General features: G+C 55.2%; 3 protein-coding genes and 3 pseudogenes across 3 annotated transcripts; all 6 read left to right on the top strand.

The window, feature by feature from the left end:
- The first annotated feature begins 2,850 nt into the window (after positions 1 to 2,850).
- Positions 2,851 to 4,132, top strand: LOC147649134 (feather keratin Cos2-2-like). Its single transcript, XM_086864361.1, has one exon. It carries the CDS (start codon positions 3,487 to 3,489, stop codon positions 3,868 to 3,870), a length of 384 nt encoding a protein of 127 aa, XP_086720487.1. The 5' UTR covers positions 2,851 to 3,486; the 3' UTR covers positions 3,871 to 4,132.
- Positions 4,133 to 5,887: 1,755 nt separating this feature from the next.
- Positions 5,888 to 6,521, top strand: LOC147649135 (feather keratin Cos2-2 pseudogene; annotated as a pseudogene).
- Positions 6,522 to 7,967: 1,446 nt separating this feature from the next.
- Positions 7,968 to 9,303, top strand: LOC111944607 (feather keratin Cos2-2-like). The gene has a single exon (XM_023947327.2). It carries the CDS (start codon positions 8,604 to 8,606, stop codon positions 8,985 to 8,987), a length of 384 nt encoding a protein of 127 aa, XP_023803095.1. The 5' UTR covers positions 7,968 to 8,603; the 3' UTR covers positions 8,988 to 9,303.
- Positions 9,304 to 11,010: 1,707 nt separating this feature from the next.
- On the top strand, positions 11,011 to 11,680 carry LOC147649136 (feather keratin Cos2-2 pseudogene; annotated as a pseudogene).
- A 1,934-nt stretch (positions 11,681 to 13,614) lies between these two features.
- Positions 13,615 to 14,427, top strand: LOC147649137 (feather keratin Cos2-2-like). The gene has a single exon (XM_086864349.1). The coding sequence runs from the start codon at positions 13,728 to 13,730 to the stop codon at positions 14,109 to 14,111; it is 384 nt and encodes a 127-aa protein (XP_086720475.1). The 5' UTR covers positions 13,615 to 13,727; the 3' UTR covers positions 14,112 to 14,427.
- A 1,701-nt stretch (positions 14,428 to 16,128) lies between these two features.
- On the top strand, positions 16,129 to 16,762 carry LOC147649138 (feather keratin Cos2-2 pseudogene; annotated as a pseudogene).
- Positions 16,763 to 18,051: the final 1,289 nt, after the last annotated feature.

The raw sequence follows: 18,051 nt of genomic DNA on the forward strand, positions 1-18,051 counted from the left end.
AAAGAACCTCAACCTCGAAGATCTGAAAACATGGTGCTGGACTGAAGATGGAATTTTTGGAACATTGCATTTATGATGTTGCCTTACTGTTGCCTTCTACCACTCTCTTCCCTTTTTCTTCCCTTCCTTTCCTGTCAGCACCACTCAGTGCCAGCCTTGTGCACCTGTTTGCCTCCCTCCCTCCATCTGCAGGCCAAGCAGACAGACACCCTTATTGCATCTTACCGGCTGCCCTTGGTGCCCCCTGTGAGCTTCCGCTTTTTCTTCCTTACCCTCAATAAAGCTGTTTTGCATCCGAACATGGCCCTTTGCTTTGTTCTTCTTTCTGTGTAAAGTCTTTCATTCAGCTCAGGGCAAAATTTGGAGGAAGCTGAGGGTGGACATTATGGTGGATTTTTCTTTGTGTCCTTTCCATTGGAGTTGACAAGCACAACCGTGGCTATAGCTGTAGGACACAAAATGATTCACATGGACACAGCTCAATGTATGATACGGGAAAAAAAGGAACTTTTGTTTTTGTGACTCCAGTTTTTATAGCTTCTCAAGAATGACCAGGGATTGGATAGTTAGGTTACCACCTTCCCAATCACATTGGTCACGAGAAATGTCCATCTAAAGATGCTTCTCTGAAAGAATGTATAAACATCTATGTTTATAGTTACTTTCCTGGGAAAGTGGCTAGAAACTATGAGAACAAGATCAGAAGCCTTAATTTTCAGAGCAACACTTGGCAACTCCACAGAAATGACTGTCAGGGTGAAGATGGCAGGGAATGGAAAACAGCAAGGCCTGGGTTGCCCCACAACCTCCTCCCTTCCAATACTGCCCTCACACTTTGTGTTCAGCCCAGCTTCTGTCCAGACAGACAGGCCTGAGGTGTTTCATGGCTTTAGTTTGGTAACAGCCATACAAAAAAAATTTTTTTGGAACAACTTTTCTATGGAGTCCTTCACTGGTTCATCCAAGAACCACAAAACTTCCTTCAGTATCACCAAATGCAAACAAGAGAGGATTTTTTTACCATTGTAACTTTTGATTGTCCACCCCCATTTCCAAATACTAGACCAAAATTATTACTATGCTGATACAAATGCAAACACGAAAGTATCATCAGTTGTTTAAACCAAGTCAAATATGAAATACCAGAATAGCCACAGCAAATAACCAAAAATAACCAAATAATCCACAGCACCGCAGGATCACATACCTTATACAAGTGGGATTGCCAAAAGAAACCCTTATTATTAAGTGGCACCTTACATGCATCCCAGACTGCTCCATGGGTCTGTGGTCTTCCCCAGGAAAATCCCAGTGCTTGCCAGAGATCCCTCAGATCCACAGAAGATCAGGTAAAGTGTCCCATCTAAGTGGCCAAAAATGATTCTCAAATCAGACATACAGACAATTTATAACAGCTTTGAGCATTAGAAAGCAGGAATTCTTCATTGCAGTGTGGGGCACTAGGGACATCCTTCCTTAAATTCAGTGCACTGAGCATGAGGGAAAGATTTTCTATCATACACCCTGATTAAAAATGCATTAGTCACAACTGAACTTCGATGCTTCCCTGGGGTCTATCCTCAAGTCTGATATCGTTTTTAGATAGCTGGTACAAGCACCACTTTAGAGTAAGCCAAATATTATTGCTTAGCAGAACTTCTGTTTGACAGCCTTGCAGAGCGGAGTTGGCATTTTGCTTCTCTTTTGCAAGACTTCTGTTTACCAAAGCTACATCCTTTAGATATTTCTCCAAAGATCTGCTGGTCTGGGATACTACTCTTGTCTGAATGACATGTTGAAATATTCTACTGTCCTTTTCAACCTCCTACATCTACCTCCAAGACACAGTCAAAAGTTTGTCTCCACATGCCTCGTTCTCTCTGACATCATCATTTTCCCATAGCTCCTGGCTCAGGACAAAGGCCACGGGACTCCCCCATCCCCACAGAGCCACCAGAACCCTGGAACCTCAAAGCCTCTCCAGGAGGCTGGAGCAAGGAGCCTGGGAAACGGCTCCGTGCCACAAGGCTGCATGGACATGGCATCAAAGGGATGGCCTGGGTTGGGGATTGTCATCGGTGAGACGGGAGTGCCGTGGGCCTCTCCAGGCTCCTGCAGGTCAGGAGGTGGGGCTGAGTGTGTGTGAGTGCTTGGCTCTGCTGGGCAGGGCAGTCGCTGTGGGGCTTGCAAGGGGTGGGCTGAGAGGCCAGCTCAGGCACAGCTGTGGGCACCCACAGGGGCACTGGCACATTGCCAGCCTGCCCAGGTGTGCACAGAGATGAGCCCAGACGCACAGAGCCCAGCACACGGGCACAGGCACACGGCCACGGGGGCTGCACACAAGTGCCCTGCCCTGAGCACAACCATCCCCGTGCAGGCCACAGGCTCTCCGGGGCTGTTCCCACGAGAGCACAAGCACAGGGATGTGCCGACACTCGCACACGCCGGGCCACAGCCACACTCCCACGCGCAGCATTGCACGGGAGCACATGGGGCAGAGGCCATAGGAAGGGATGTGACTGAGGAGATGATGGGGAGTTCCTGTCCACAGCAAATTCGGAGCACACACAGCAGGACAGCTGCTCAGGCTGCAGTGCCACAGGCGCCTCAAGGATTGTGCAGGAAAAGGAGGAGGAGTAGGAGGGCAAAGAGTTTTGATTCAGATGACAAATCATCATGTGGAGCCGTTAGGTGGTGAGGAAAAGACTGGAGGGCTGGCAGCAGGTGAGGCCCTTCCAGTCATCAGGAATTACAAAAATCTGGCAGCATGATAAATCTGCACCAGAATGCCCCAGGCTGGCATCACCTGCCTCCTCAGGATCCCTTCTTCACAGACTTCATGACCTCTGACCACACTGACACATCCGTGCCCCCAGGAAACCTGGGATCTCACATGCCAGCACTCCAAAGAGATGTCTTTGAGAAAACAGCAATGATTCCTGAAGCCAGGAACTGCAAAGTCATTGTAGAGGGAAACAGCAACACATGACATAGCATTCCCTGAGATCTTTCCATTCATTTGGCTCATACAGGGATTTCCTCACTTATTCAGCAAGGAATGTGGGCCCTGAGGCAGTGTGGGGCCAGGATAAAAGGCAGCCTAACAGGTGGCTCTCTCAACCACTTCTGTCTCCTCCTTCTCCTTGGGAAACAGGTGAGTTGCAAGTCCCTTTCTCCTGCACCCTCTCGAGGACAGCACTGAGCTTTCCAGCCCTTGTTCCTGCTCCTTCTTCTTCTGGGGCTGTTCTGCCTTGGTGGCGGAGGTGTGGGCAGAGGGAAGGCCGTGTGTTCTGGCCAGAGGCTGAGGCTGGGCTGAGGTGCTGATTTTCATGCAGGTTGGGCAGGAGCATGGCTGGGCCAGGCTGAGCTCGGAAGGAGCGAGCTGGGCTCAGGCAAAGGATCCCCAGTTTGGGGCGGCACAGCCTGGAGCTCCACGGGCAGCAGGGGCCTTGTCTTGCTGGGGGTGCTTTGCGGGCTGTGTCTCAGATGTGCGTGTGCTCTGCTCCCTCCCTGCGCCAGGTGCAGCGCCAGGCTCCAGACATGTCCTGCCCTGAGAAGTGCCAGCAGTGCCAGCCCTGCAACCCTTGCTGCCAGTCCTGCGGCCCCTGCCCGCTGGCCAGCAGCTGCAATGAGTGCTGTGTCAGGCAGTGCCAGAGCTCCCATGTCGTCATTGAGCCGCCTGCTGTGCTGGTGACCCTGCCCGGCCCCATCCTCAGCTCCTTCCCACAGAACACCGCCGTGGGATCCTCCACCTCCGCTGCCGTTGGCAGCATCCTCAGCTCTGAGGGAGTGCCCATCAGCTCCGGGGGCTTTGACATCTCCTGCATCACCAACTGCTACGGTGGCAGCAGATGTTGTCGTCCTTGCTAAAGACGCTGCCGCCAATATCCTTGGGCCAGAACCTCCAAGACCTCACAACATGGAGCTGGAATGAAGTCAGAAATTTAAGACATTGGATTTAGAGCTTTGCACTAGTGTTTCCTTCTCCTCGTGCTCTCATTTTCCTGTTCCATTCCTTTCCTGTCACCGCCACTCATGGACGGCCTAGTGAGACCTCTTGCACTTTTCTCCTCTGCAGGCCAGGACGTCAGGAATCACTGGGGTGTCATAGTGGCTGCTCCTGGTGCCCTCTGTGAGCCTCCTCCTTTTCTTCTTTTGACTCAATAAAATAGTTTTTGCATTCAAACCTTGGCTTCTGATTTCCCCCTCTTTCTGTGACATCACTTGCGGATTTGTGATGAGAAACAAGGTGGAGGAATCCCAGCATTACAATCCCTGCCCTCCAGGGATTCCCTGTTCCCTTTTCCCTTGGAGCTGGGAAAGATGTCCCTCTGTCTGAGGGTGCTGAGGCATTGTAATACCTTGCCCAGAAAGGTTTTGGATGCCTCAAGGCGGGAAGTGTGCAAGAGCAGGCTGGACACAGCTTTCAGCAAGCCGCTTTAGTGGCTGGCATCAGTGCCCATCTGTTGAGGGCAGGAGGAGTGGAAAGAACTGCCCTTGAACTTGCCTTCCAGCCCAAAGCATTGCCAATGAAATCTGCCTGCAGAGAGACATCAGCAGTGTGACAAATGTGCTCCGTGTTGGGCTGGACTGAGTCCCCTCTGCACACAGGTGGAGATGACTCAGGCAGACATGGCAGGAGCCACTGCACTCTTCTCACAGAGCCCATTCCTGCAGCCTTACTTACAAAGTTTGCCTTTGTGAGCCACCAGGACACATGAGGAAGGCCTGCAGCCAGGGAAGTGGCCAGCCCCTACTTCCTGTGGGAAGGAGGAGATGAAATCCTTTTCTTTTTCCCAGTGTATTTCCACATGCAGAAGCTCTCACATTTGCTTGAGCAAACTGACTTCTACCAAGCTTCAAGTTGGTTTCTGGTTTGCTTTATTTTATCTTCTCTGCCCAGAGGAGGAAGGGGATGGATAGAGCGCCTTGCGGGGCACCATCCGTCCAGCCAAGCTCCACCGGGCACAGCTGGTAATCCAGCCCGGGGCAAGAGCAGGAAGGAGCTGCAGAAACGGGCCAGGGACTGTTGGCCAAAGGCACATGCAGTAGAGGGGAAAGCAGACCACCAAGGATACCTGATGTCCCTAATGCACTTGCAGAATGGGCCAGGCAAACAGGCTGCACTCATGGGATGTCCCCGAGAGGTGAGGGAGAGATGGGCAGGTATACAGGAAGAATGAGAGTGATGCCCTGAGAATTTTGCCACAAAGAAAACCACAGGAATGCCACGGGTTTGTGTCATGTGCCTGCATGGAATGCTACCAGAGCATGATGCGAGCATTCGGCCTACTGTGACGTGGTTATATCCTGGAAATTCTTGGGCCTCTCATCATGGCCCTCAACAGAACTCTCCAGATAGGAACGCAGACGGCAGAAGCCAGGAAATAGAGGCCGCAGTGCAGGAAACCAGGACACAGCCCCTACCATTAGCTGGGATGGTGCACATTTGACATGAGCTGGTCAGAAAATTATGCCTTCCACAAAGGTGCCTCTGGGCCTGAGGCAGGGCAGGACTGCTATAAAAGGCAGTCCAAGTCTCTGCTCTCTCATCCACTTCTCTCACCTCCTTCTCCTCAGGAATCCTCAGGTGAGTGCGAAGATCCTGCTCCTGCTGCTTCAAGAGGAGCCCTTTCCTGGCTGTAGGTCTCAGCTGAGACGGGATTTGGGAGCACAGGGCTGGGAGCTGCTTCTGCTGGGAGAGGGCAAGGGAGACAAGGTCTTGTGCAGACAGTGAGAGGCTTGCACTTGGCTGAGTTGGCTCCTGGGCTTTGAGCTGGGCACTGCAATGTGGGCCAGGAGGTGCCTTGGCTGCAGGGTGTTTGGGTGCAGTGCTGCTTCTCATGTGTCCCCACTTTCTCCTTCTGCCTGCCCTCTGCACCAGGTGCACCTGTGACCCCGAGCCATGTCCTGCTGCCGGCCCTGCGACCCTTGCTGCCAGCCCTGCGGCCCCTGCCCGCTGGCCAGCAGCTGCAATGAGTGCTGTGTCAGGCAGTGCCAGAGCTCCCATGTCGTCATTGAGCCGCCTGCTGTGCTGGTGACCCTGCCCGGCCCCATCCTCAGCTCCTTCCCACAGAACACCGCCGTGGGATCCTCCACCTCCGCTGCCGTTGGCAACATCCTCAGCTGTGGCGGAGTGCCCATCAGCTCCGGGGGCTTTGACATCTCCTGCATCACCAACTGCTATGGCAGCAGATGTTGTCCCCCCTGCTAAATCTGCTGGCAACTTCCTTGGGCCAGAACCTCCCCGACCTCACAACGTGGAGCTGCACTGAAGATGGATCTTAGGCAGAATGGATTTGTGCCCTTGGTTTACTGTTATTTTCTTCAACGCTCTTCCCTTCTCTTCCCTTCCTCTCAGCACCACCCAATGCCAGCCCAGTGGGACCTGTTTGCCTCCCTCTGTCCCTCTTCAGGACAGGCAAATGGACACTCCCACTGCACTCCAGTGGCTGCTCCTGTGTCCTCTTGGATCTACCTCCTTTTCTTCCTTAGAATCAATAAAATACTTTTGCATCCAATCCTGGCCCTCAGCTTCCTCCTTCCTTGTGTGCAAAGGAACTCTTGAACTCAGCTCACGACAAAAGGTGGAGGCAGCCGAGCGTGGCGACTCCATAGTGGAGTTTCCTTTCTACCTCTTCCATTGGAGGTCACAAACCCTGTCTTCCCCAAAAGAGCTTCCAATCAGGAGAAGATGATGTCAGAAGGTCACACATGAGGGAATGGGAAACAGCAGTGCCTGGGTATGCTCCACAGCCCCCTCTCTTTACACACCTCCCTCACATTAGATTTCTGCTCAGCTTCCAACCACACAGACGGAGCTCAGGTGTTTCATGGGATCGACTCAGCGGGAGGACAGAACCAAAACTATCCTCCCACTGTGTTGGAGGCTGCCACTCCTTCACCTTCAGCGTGTGGGAGAGGAAAAGCTCTGCCATTTTCCAGCCTCCACCTCCCAGACACAGTCAAAAGTTTGTGTCCACGTGCTTCGTTCTCTCTGACATCATCATTTTCCCATAGCTCCTGGCTCAGGACAAAGGCCACGGGACTCCCCCATCCCCACAGAGCCACCAGAACCCTGGAACCTCAAAGCCTCTCCAGGAGGCTGGAGCAAGGAGCCTGGGAAACGGCTCCGTGCCACAAGGCTGCATGGACATGGCATCAAAGGGATGGCCTGGGTTGGGGATTGTCGTCGGTGAGACGGGAGTGCCGTGGGCCTCTCCAGGCTCCTGCAGGTCAGGAGGTGGGGCTGAGTGTGTGTGAGTGCTTGGCTCTGCTGGGCAGGGCAGTCGCTGTGGGGCTTGCAAGGGGTGGGCTGAGAGGCCAGCTCAGGCACAGCTGTGGGCACCCACAGGGGCACTGGCACATTGCCAGCCTGCCCAGGTGTGCACAGAGATGAGCCCAGACGCACAGAGCCCAGCACACGGGCACAGGCACACGGCCACGGGGGCTGCACACAAGTGCCCTGCCCTGAGCACAACCATCCCCGTGCAGGCCACAGGCTCTCCGGGGCTGTTCCCACGAGAGCACAAGCACAGGGATGTGCCGACACTCGCACACGCCGGGCCACAGCCACACTCCCACGCGCAGCATTGCACGGGAGCACATGGGGCAGAGGCCATAGGAAGGGATGTGACTGAGGAGATGATGGGGAGTTCCTGTCCACAGCAAATTCGGAGCACACACAGCAGGACAGCTGCTCAGGCTGCAGTGCCACAGGCGCCTCAAGGATTGTGCAGGAAAAGGAGGAGGAGTAGGAGGGCAAAGAGTTTTGATTCAGATGACAAATCATCATGTGGAGCCGTTAGGTGGTGAGGAAAAGACTGGAGGGCTGGCAGCAGGTGAGGCCCTTCCAGTCATCAGGAATTACAAAAATCTGGCAGCATGATAAATCTGCACCAGAATGCCCCAGGCTGGCATCACCTGCCTCCTCAGGATCCCTTCTGCACAGACTTCATGACCTCTGACCACACTGACACATCCGTGCCCCCAGGAAACCTGGGATCTCACATGCCAGCACTCCAAAGAGATGTCTTTGAGAAAACAGCAATGATTCCTGAAGCCAGGAACTGCAAAGTCATTGTAGAGGGAAACAGCAACACATGACATAGCATTCCCTGAGATCTTTCCATTCATTTGGCTCATACAGGGATTTCCTCACTTATTCAGCAAGGAATGTGGGCCCTGAGGCAGTGTGGGGCCAGGATAAAAGGCAGCCTAACAGGTGGCTCTCTCAACCACTTCTGTCTCCTCCTTCTCCTTGGGAAACAGGTGAGTTGCAAGTCCCTTTCTCCTGCACCCTCTCGAGGACAGCACTGAGCTTTCCAGCCCTTGTTCCTGCTCCTTCTTCTTCTGGGGCTGTTCTGCCTTGGTGGCGGAGGTGTGGGCAGAGGGAAGGCCGTGTGTTCTGGCCAGAGGCTGAGGCTGGGCTGAGGTGCTGATTTTCATGCAGGTTGGGCAGGAGCATGGCTGGGCCAGGCTGAGCTCGGAAGGAGCGAGCTGGGCTCAGGCAAAGGATCCCCAGTTTGGGGCGGCACAGCCTGGAGCTCCACGGGCAGCAGGGGCCTTGTCTTGCTGGGGGTGCTTTGCGGGCTGTGTCTCAGATGTGCGTGTGCTCTGCTCCCTCCCTGCGCCAGGTGCAGCGCCAGGCTCCAGACATGTCCTGCCCTGAGAAGTGCCAGCAGTGCCAGCCCTGCAACCCTTGCTGCCAGTCCTGCGGCCCCTGCCCGCTGGCCAGCAGCTGCAATGAGTGCTGTGTCAGGCAGTGCCAGAGCTCCCATGTCGTCATTGAGCCGCCTGCTGTGCTGGTGACCCTGCCCGGCCCCATCCTCAGCTCCTTCCCACAGAACACCGCCGTGGGATCCTCCACCTCCGCTGCCGTTGGCAGCATCCTCAGCTCTGAGGGAGTGCCCATCAGCTCCGGGGGCTTTGACATCTCCTGCATCACCAACTGCTACGGTGGCAGCAGATGTTGTCGTCCTTGCTAAAGACGCTGCCGCCAATATCCTTGGGCCAGAACCTCCAAGACCTCACAACATGGAGCTGGAATGAAGTCAGAAATTTAAGACATTGGATTTAGAGCTTTGCACTAGTGTTTCCTTCTCCTCGTGCTCTCATTTTCCTGTTCCATTCCTTTCCTGTCACCGCCACTCATGGACGGCCTAGTGAGACCTCTTGCACTTTTCTCCTCTGCAGGCCAGGACGTCAGGAATCACTGGGGCGTCATAGTGGCTGCTCCTGGTGCCCTCTGTGAGCCTCCTCCTTTTCTTCTTTTGACTCAATAAAATAGTTTTTGCATTCAAACCTTGGCTTCTGATTTCCCCCTCTTTCTGTGACATCACTTGCGGATTTGCGATGAGAAACAAGGTGGAGGAATCCCAGCATTACAATCCCTGCCCTGCAACTATCCATGTTCCCTTTTCCCTTGGAGCTGGGAAAGATGTCCCTCTGTCTGAGGGTGCTGAGGCATTGTAATACCTTGCCCAGAAAGGTTTTGGATGCCTCAAGGCGGGAAGTGTGCAAGAGCAGGCTGGACACAGCTTTCAGCAAGCCGCTTTAGTGGCTGGCATCAGTGCCCATCTGTTGAGGGCAGGAGGAGTGGAAAGAACTGCCCTTGAACTTGCCTTCCAGCCCAAAGCATTGCCAATGAAATCTGCCTGCAGAGAGACATCAGCAGTGTGACAAATGTGCTCCGTGTTGGGCTGGACTGAGTCCCCTCTGCACACAGGTGGAGATGACTCGGGCAGACATGGCAGGAGCCACTGCACTCTTCTCACAGAGCCCATTCCTGCAGCCTTACTTACAAAGTTTGCCTTTGTGAGCCACCAGGACACATGAGGAAGGCCTGCAGCCAGGGAAGTGGCCAGCCCCTACTTCCTGTGGGAAGGAGGAGATGAAATCCTTTTCTTTTTCCCAGTGTATTTCCACATGCAGAAGCTCTCACATTTGCTTGAGCAAACTGACTTCTACCAAGCTTCAAGTTGGTTTCTGGTTTGCTTTATTTTATCTTCTCTGCCCAGAGGAGGAAGGGGATGGATAGAGCGCCTTGCGGGGCACCATCCGTCCAGCCAAGCTCCACCGGGCACAGCTGGTAATCCAGCCCGGGGCAAGAGCAGGAAGGAGCTGCAGAAACGGGCCAGGGACTGTTGGCCAAAGGCACATGTAGTAGAGGGGAAAGCAGACCACCAAGGATACCTGATGTCCCTAATGCACTTGCAGAATGGGCCAGGCAAACAGGCTGCACGTCAAAACTCATGGGATGTCCCCGAGAGGTGAGGGAGAGATGGGCAGGTATACAGGAAGAATGAGAGTGATGCCCTGAGAATTTTGCCACAAAGAAAACCACAGGAATGCCACGGGTTTGTGTCATGTGCCTGCATGGAATGCTACCAGAGCATGATGCGAGCATTCGGCCTACTGTGACGTGGTTATATCCTGGAAATTCTTGGGCCTCTCATCATGGCCCTCAACAGAACTCTCCAGATAGGAACGCAGACGGCAGAAGCCAGGAAATAGAGGCCGCAGTGCAGGAAACCAGGACACAGCCCCTACCATTAGCTGGGATGGTGCACATTTGACATGAGCTGGTCAGAAAATTATGCCTTCCACAAAGGTGCCTCTGGGCCTGAGGCAGGGCAGGACTGCTATAAAAGGCAGCCCAAGTCTCTGCTCTCTCATCCACTTCTCTCACCTCCTTCTCCTCAGGAATCCTCAGGTGAGTGCAAAGATCCTGCTCCTGCTGCTTCAAGAGGAGCCCTTTCCTGGCTGTAGGTCTCAGCTGAGACGGGATTTGGGAGCACAGGGCTGGGAGCTGCTTCTGCTGGGAGAGGGCAAGGGAGACAAGGTCTTGTGCAGACAGTGAGAGGCTTGCACTTGGCTGAGGTGGCTCCTGGGCTTTGAGCTGGGCACTGCAATGTGGGCCAGGAGCTGCCTTGGCTGCAGGGTGTTTGGGTGCAGTGCTGCTCCTCATGTGTCCCCACTTTCTCCTTCTGCCTGCCCTCTGCACCAGGTGCACCTGTGACCCCGAGCCATGTCCTGCTGCCGGCCCTGCGACCCTTGCTGCCAGCCCTGCGGCCCCTGCCCGCTGGCCAGCAGCTGCAATGAGTGCTGTGTCAGGCAGTGCCAGAGCTCCCATGTCGTCATTGAGCCGCCTGCTGTGCTGGTGACCCTGCCCGGCCCCGTCCTCAGCTCCTTCCCACAGAACACCGCCGTGGGATCCTCCACCTCCGCTGCCGTTGGCAACATCCTCAGCTCTGGCGGAGTGCCCATCAGCTCCGGGGGCTTTGACATCTCCTGCATCACCAACTGCTATGGCAGCAGATGTTGTCCCCCCTGCTAAATCTGCTGGCAACTTCCTTGGGCCAGAACCTCCAAGACCTCACAACGTGGAGCTGCACTGAAGATGGATCTTAGGCAGAATGGATTTGTGCCCTTGGTTTACTGTTATTTTCTTCAACGCTCTTCCCTTCTCTTCCCTTCCTCTCAGCACTACCCAATGCCAGCCCAGTGGGACCTGTTTGCCTCCCTCTGTCCCTCTTCAGGACAGGCAAATGGACACTCCCACTGCACTCCAGTGGCTGCTCCTGTGTCCTCTTGGATCTACCTCCTTTTCTTCCTTAGAATCAATAAAATACTTTTGCATCCAATCCTGGCCCTCAGCTTCCTCCTTCCTTGTGTGCAAAGGAACTCTTGAACTCAGCTCACGACTAAAGGTGGAGGCAGCCGAGCGTGGCGACTCCATAGTGGAGTTTCCTTTCTACCTCTTCCATTGGAGGTCACAAACCCTGTCTTCCCCAAAAGAGCTTCCAATCAGGAGAAGATGATGTCAGAAGGTCACACATGAGGGAATGGGAAACAGCAGTGTCTGGGTATGTTCCACAGCCCCCTCTCTTTACACACCTCCCTCACATTAGATTTCTGCTCAGCTTCCAACCACACAGACGGAGCTCAGGTGTTTCATGGGATCGACTCAGCGGGAGGACAGAACCAAAACTATCCTCCCACTGTGTTGGAGGCTGCCACTCCTTCACCTTCTGCATGTGGGAGAGGAAAAGCTCTGCCATTTTCCAGCCTCCACCTCCCAGACACAGTCAAAAGTTTGTCTCCACGTGCTTCGTTCTCTCTGACATCATCATTTTCCCATAGCTCCTGGCTCAGGACAAAGGCCACGGGACTCCCCCATCCCCACAGAGCCACCAGAACCCTGGAACCTCAAAGCCTCTCCAGGAGGCTGGAGCAAGGAGCCTGGGAAACGGCTCCGTGCCACAAGGCTGCATGGACATGGCATCAAAGGGATGGCCTGGGTTGGGGATTGTCGTCGGTGAGACGGGAGTGCCGTGGGCCTCTCCAGGCTCCTGCAGGTCAGGAGGTGGGGCTGAGTGTGTGTGAGTGCTTGGCTCTGCTGGGCAGGGCAGTCGCTGTGGGGCTTGCAAGGGGTGGGCTGAGAGGCCAGCTCAGGCACAGCTGTGGGCACCCACAGGGGCACTGGCACATTGCCAGCCTGCCCAGGTGTGCACAGAGATGAGCCCAGACGCACAGAGCCCAGCACACGGGCACAGGCACACGGCCACGGGGGCTGCACACAAGTGCCCTGCCCTGAGCACAACCATCCCCGTGCAGGCCACAGGCTCTCCGGGGCTGTTCCCACGAGAGCACAAGCACAGGGATGTGCCGACACTCGCACACGCCGGGCCACAGCCACACTCCCACGCGCAGCATTGCACGGGAGCACATGGGGCAGAGGCCATAGGAAGGGATGTGACTGAGGAGATGATGGGGAGTTCCTGTCCACAGCAAATTCGGAGCACACACAGCAGGACAGCTGCTCAGGCTGCAGTGCCACAGGCGCCTCAAGGATTGTGCAGGAAAAGGAGGAGGAGTAGGAGGGCAAAGAGTTTTGATTCAGATGACAAATCATCATGTGGAGCCGTTAGGTGGTGAGGAAAAGACTGGAGGGCTGGCAGCAGGTGAGGCCCTTCCAGTCATCAGGAATTACAAAAATCTGGCAGCATGATAAATCTGCACCAGAATGCCCCAGGCTGGCATCACCTGCCTCCTCAGGATCCCTTCTGCACAGACTTCATGACCTCTGACCACACTGACACATCCGTGCCCCCAGGAAACCTGGGATCTCACATGCCAGCACTCCAAAGAGATGTCTTTGAGAAAACAGCAATGATTCCTGAAGCCAGGAACTGCAAAGTCATTGTAGAGGGAAACAGCAACACATGACATAGCATTCCCTGAGATCTTTCCATTCATTTGGCTCATACAGGGATTTCCTCACTTATTCAGCAAGGAATGTGGGCCCTGAGGCAGTGTGGGGCCAGGATAAAAGGCAGCCTAACAGGTGGCTCTCTCAACCACTTCTGTCTCCTCCTTCTCCTTGGGAAACAGGTGAGTTGCAAGTCCCTTTCTCCTGCACCCTCTCGAGGACAGCACTGAGCTTTCCAGCCCTTGTTCCTGCTCCTTCTTCTTCTGGGGCTGTTCTGCCTTGGTGGCGGAGGTGTGGGCAGAGGGAAGGCCGTGTGTTCTGGCCAGAGGCTGAGGCTGGGCTGAGGTGCTGATTTTCATGCAGGTTGGGCAGGAGCATGGGTGGGCCAGGCTGAGCTCGGAAGGAGCGAGCTGGGCTCAGGCAAAGGATCCCCAGTTTGGGGCGGCACAGCCTGGAGCTCCACGGGCAGCAGGGGCCTTGTCTTGCTGGGGGTGCTTTGCGGGCTGTGTCTCAGATGTGCGTGTGCTCTGCTCCCTCCCTGCGCCAGGTGCAGCGCCAGGCTCCAGACATGTCCTGCCCTGAGAAGTGCCAGCAGTGCCAGCCCTGCAACCCTTGCTGCCAGTCCTGCGGCCCCTGCCCGCTGGCCAGCAGCTGCAATGAGTGCTGTGTCAGGCAGTGCCAGAGCTCCCATGTCGTCATTGAGCCGCCTGCTGTGCTGGTGACCCTGCCCGGCCCCATCCTCAGCTCCTTCCCACAGAACACCGCCGTGGGATCCTCCACCTCCGCTGCCGTTGGCAGCATCCTCAGCTCTGAGGGAGTGCCCATCAGCTCCGGGGGCTTTGACATCTCCTGCATCACCAACTGCTACGGTGGCAGCAGATGTTGTCGTCCTTGCTAAAGACGCTGCCGCCAATATCCTTGGGCCAGAACCTCCAAGACCTCACAACATGGAGCTGGAATGAAGTCAGAAATTTAAGACATTGGATTTAGAGCTTTGCACTAGTGTTTCCTTCTCCTCGTGCTCTCATTTTCCTGTTCCATTCCTTTCCTGTCACCGCCACTCATGGACGGCCTAGTGAGACCTCTTGCACTTTTCTCCTCTGCAGGCCAGGACGTCAGGAATCACTGGGGCGTCATAGTGGCTGCTCCTGGTGCCCTCTGTGAGCCTCCTCCTTTTCTTCTTTTGACTCAATAAAATAGTTTTTGCATTCAAACCTTGGCTTCTGATTTCCCCCTCTTTCTGTGACATCACTTGCGGATTTGTGACGAGAAACAAGGTGGAGGAATCCCAGCATTACAATCCCTGCCCTCCAGGGATTCCCTGTTCCCTTTTCCCTTGGAGCTGGGAAAGATGTCCCTCTGTCTGAGGGTGCTGAGGCATTGTAATACCTTGCCCAGAAAGGTTTTGGATGCCTCAAGGCGGGAAGTGTGCAAGAGCAGGCTGGACACAGCTTTCAGCAAGCCGCTTTAGTGGCTGGCATCAGTGCCCATCTGTTGAGGGCAGGAGGAGTGGAAAGAACTGCCCTTGAACTTGCCTTCCAGCCCAAAGCATTGCCAATGAAATCTGCCTGCAGAGAGACATCAGCAGTGTGACAAATGTGCTCCGTGTTGGGCTGGACTGAGTCCCCTCTGCACACAGGTGGAGATGACTCAGGCAGACATGGCAGGAGCCACTGCACTCTTCTCACAGAGCCCATTCCTGCAGCCTTACTTACAAAGTTTGCCTTTGTGAGCCACCAGGACACATGAGGAAGGCCTGCAGCCAGGGAAGTGGCCAGCCCCTACTTCCTGTGGGAAGGAGGAGATGAAATCCTTTTCTTTTTCCCAGTGTATTTCCACATGCAGAAGCTCTCACATTTGCTTGAGCAAACTGACTTCTACCAAGCTTCAAGTTGGTTTCTGGTTTGCTTTATTTTATCTTCTCTGCCCAGAGGAGGAAGGGGATGGATAGAGCGCCTTGCGGGGCACCATCCGTCCAGCCAAGCTCCACCGGGCACAGCTGGTAATCCAGCCCGGGGCAAGAGCAGGAAGGAGCTGCAGAAACGGGCCAGGGACTGTTGGCCAAAGGCACATGCAGTAGAGGGGAAAGCAGACCACCAAGGATACCTGATGTCCCTAATGCACTTGCAGAATGGGCCAGGCAAACAGGCTGCACTCATGGGATGTCCCCGAGAGGTGAGGGAGAGATGGGCAGGTATACAGGAAGAATGAGAGTGATGCCCTGAGAATTTTGCCACAAAGAAAACCACAGGAATGCCACGGGTTTGTGTCATGTGCCTGCATGGAATGCTACCAGAGCATGATGCGAGCATTCGGCCTACTGTGACGTGGTTATATCCTGGAAATTCTTGGGCCTCTCATCATGGCCCTCAACAGAACTCTCCAGATAGGAACGCAGACGGCAGAAGCCAGGAAATAGAGGCCGCAGTGCAGGAAACCAGGACACAGCCCCTACCATTAGCTGGGATGGTGCACATTTGACATGAGCTGGTCAGAAAATTATGCCTTCCACAAAGGTGCCTCTGGGCCTGAGGCAGGGCAGGACTGCTATAAAAGGCAGTCCAAGTCTCTGCTCTCTCATCCACTTCTCTCACCTCCTTCTCCTCAGGAATCCTCAGGTGAGTGCGAAGATCCTGCTCCTGCTGCTTCAAGAGGAGCCCTTTCCTGGCTGTAGGTCTCAGCTGAGACGGGATTTGGGAGCACAGGGCTGGGAGCTGCTTCTGCTGGGAGAGGGCAAGGGAGACAAGGTCTTGTGCAGACAGTGAGAGGCTTGCACTTGGCTGAGTTGGCTCCTGGGCTTTGAGCTGGGCACTGCAATGTGGGCCAGGAGCTGCCTTGGCTGCAGGGTGTTTGGGTGCAGTGCTGCTTCTCATGTGTCCCCACTTTCTCCTTCTGCCTGCCCTCTGCACCAGGTGCACCTGTGACCCCGAGCCATGTCCTGCTGCCGGCCCTGCGACCCTTGCTGCCAGCCCTGCGGCCCCTGCCCGCTGGCCAGCAGCTGCAATGAGTGCTGTGTCAGGCAGTGCCAGAGCTCCCATGTCGTCATTGAGCCGCCTGCTGTGCTGGTGACCCTGCCCGGCCCCATCCTCAGCTCCTTCCCACAGAACACCGCCGTGGGATCCTCCACCTCCGCTGCCGTTGGCAACATCCTCAGCTGTGGCGGAGTGCCCATCAGCTCCGGGGGCTTTGACATCTCCTGCATCACCAACTGCTATGGCAGCAGATGTTGTCCCCCCTGCTAAATCTGCTGGCAACTTCCTTGGGCCAGAACCTCCCCGACCTCACAACGTGGAGCTGCACTGAAGATGGATCTTAGGCAGAATGGATTTGTGCCCTTGGTTTACTGTTATTTTCTTCAACGCTCTTCCCTTCTCTTCCCTTCCTCTCAGCACCACCCAATGCCAGCCCAGTGGGACCTGTTTGCCTCCCTCTGTCCCTCTTCAGGACAGGCAAATGGACACTCCCACTGCACTCCAGTGGCTGCTCCTGTGTCCTCTTGGATCTACCTCCTTTTCTTCCTTAGAATCAATAAAATACTTTTGCATCCAATCCTGGCCCTCAGCTTCCTCCTTCCTTGTGTGCAAAGGAACTCTTGAACTCAGCTCACGACAAAAGGTGGAGGCAGCCGAGCGTGGCGACTCCATAGTGGAGTTTCCTTTCTACCTCTTCCATTGGAGGTCACAAACCCTGTCTTCCCCAAAAGAGCTTCCAATCAGGAGAAGATGATGTCAGAAGGTCACACATGAGGGAATGGGAAACAGCAGTGCCTGGGTATGCTCCACAGCCCCCTCTCTTTACACACCTCCCTCACATTAGATTTCTGCTCAGCTTCCAACCACACAGACGGAGCTCAGGTGTTTCATGGGATCGACTCAGCGGGAGGACAGAACCAAAACTATCCTCCCACTGTGTTGGAGGCTGCCACTCCTTCACCTTCAGCGTGTGGGAGAGGAAAAGCTCTGCCATTTTCCAGCCTCCACCTCCCAGACACAGTCAAAAGTTTGTGTCCACGTGCTTCGTTCTCTCTGACATCATCATTTTCCCATAGCTCCTGGCTCAGGACAAAGGCCACGGGACTCCCCCATCCCCACAGAGCCACCAGAACCCTGGAACCTCAAAGCCTCTCCAGGAGGCTGGAGCAAGGAGCCTGGGAAACGGCTCCGTGCCACAAGGCTGCATGGACATGGCATCAAAGGGATGGCCTGGGTTGGGGATTGTCGTCGGTGAGACGGGAGTGCCGTGGGCCTCTCCAGGCTCCTGCAGGTCAGGAGGTGGGGCTGAGTGTGTGTGAGTGCTTGGCTCTGCTGGGCAGGGCAGTCGCTGTGGGGCTTGCAAGGGGTGGGCTGAGAGGCCAGCTCAGGCACAGCTGTGGGCACCCACAGGGGCACTGGCACATTGCCAGCCTGCCCAGGTGTGCACAGAGATGAGCCCAGACGCACAGAGCCCAGCACACGGGCACAGGCACACGGCCACGGGGGCTGCACACAAGTGCCCTGCCCTGAGCACAACCATCCCCGTGCAGGCCACAGGCTCTCCGGGGCTGTTCCCACGAGAGCACAAGCACAGGGATGTGCCGACACTCGCACACGCCGGGCCACAGCCACACTCCCACGCGCAGCATTGCACGGGAGCACATGGGGCAGAGGCCATAGGAAGGGATGTGACTGAGGAGATGATGGGGAGTTCCTGTCCACAGCAAATTCGGAGCACACACAGCAGGACAGCTGCTCAGGCTGCAGTGCCACAGGCGCCTCAAGGATTGTGCAGGAAAAGGAGGAGGAGTAGGAGGGCAAAGAGTTTTGATTCAGATGACAAATCATCATGTGGAGCCGTTAGGT

This window comes from Cyanistes caeruleus, chromosome 27, assembly GCF_971803275.1.
Source record: "Cyanistes caeruleus chromosome 27, bCyaCae1.hap1.1, whole genome shotgun sequence".
NCBI lineage: Eukaryota > Metazoa > Chordata > Aves > Passeriformes > Paridae > Cyanistes > Cyanistes caeruleus.

Bases quoted from the DNA above. Each gene is read 5' to 3' on its own strand.
- LOC147649134 (XM_086864361.1), top strand. From the start codon at position 3,487: ATGTGCGTGTGCTCTGCTCCCTCCCTGCGCCAGGTGCAGCGCCAGGCT.
- LOC111944607 (XM_023947327.2), top strand. From the start codon at position 8,604: ATGTGCGTGTGCTCTGCTCCCTCCCTGCGCCAGGTGCAGCGCCAGGCT.
- LOC147649137 (XM_086864349.1), top strand. From the start codon at position 13,728: ATGTGCGTGTGCTCTGCTCCCTCCCTGCGCCAGGTGCAGCGCCAGGCT.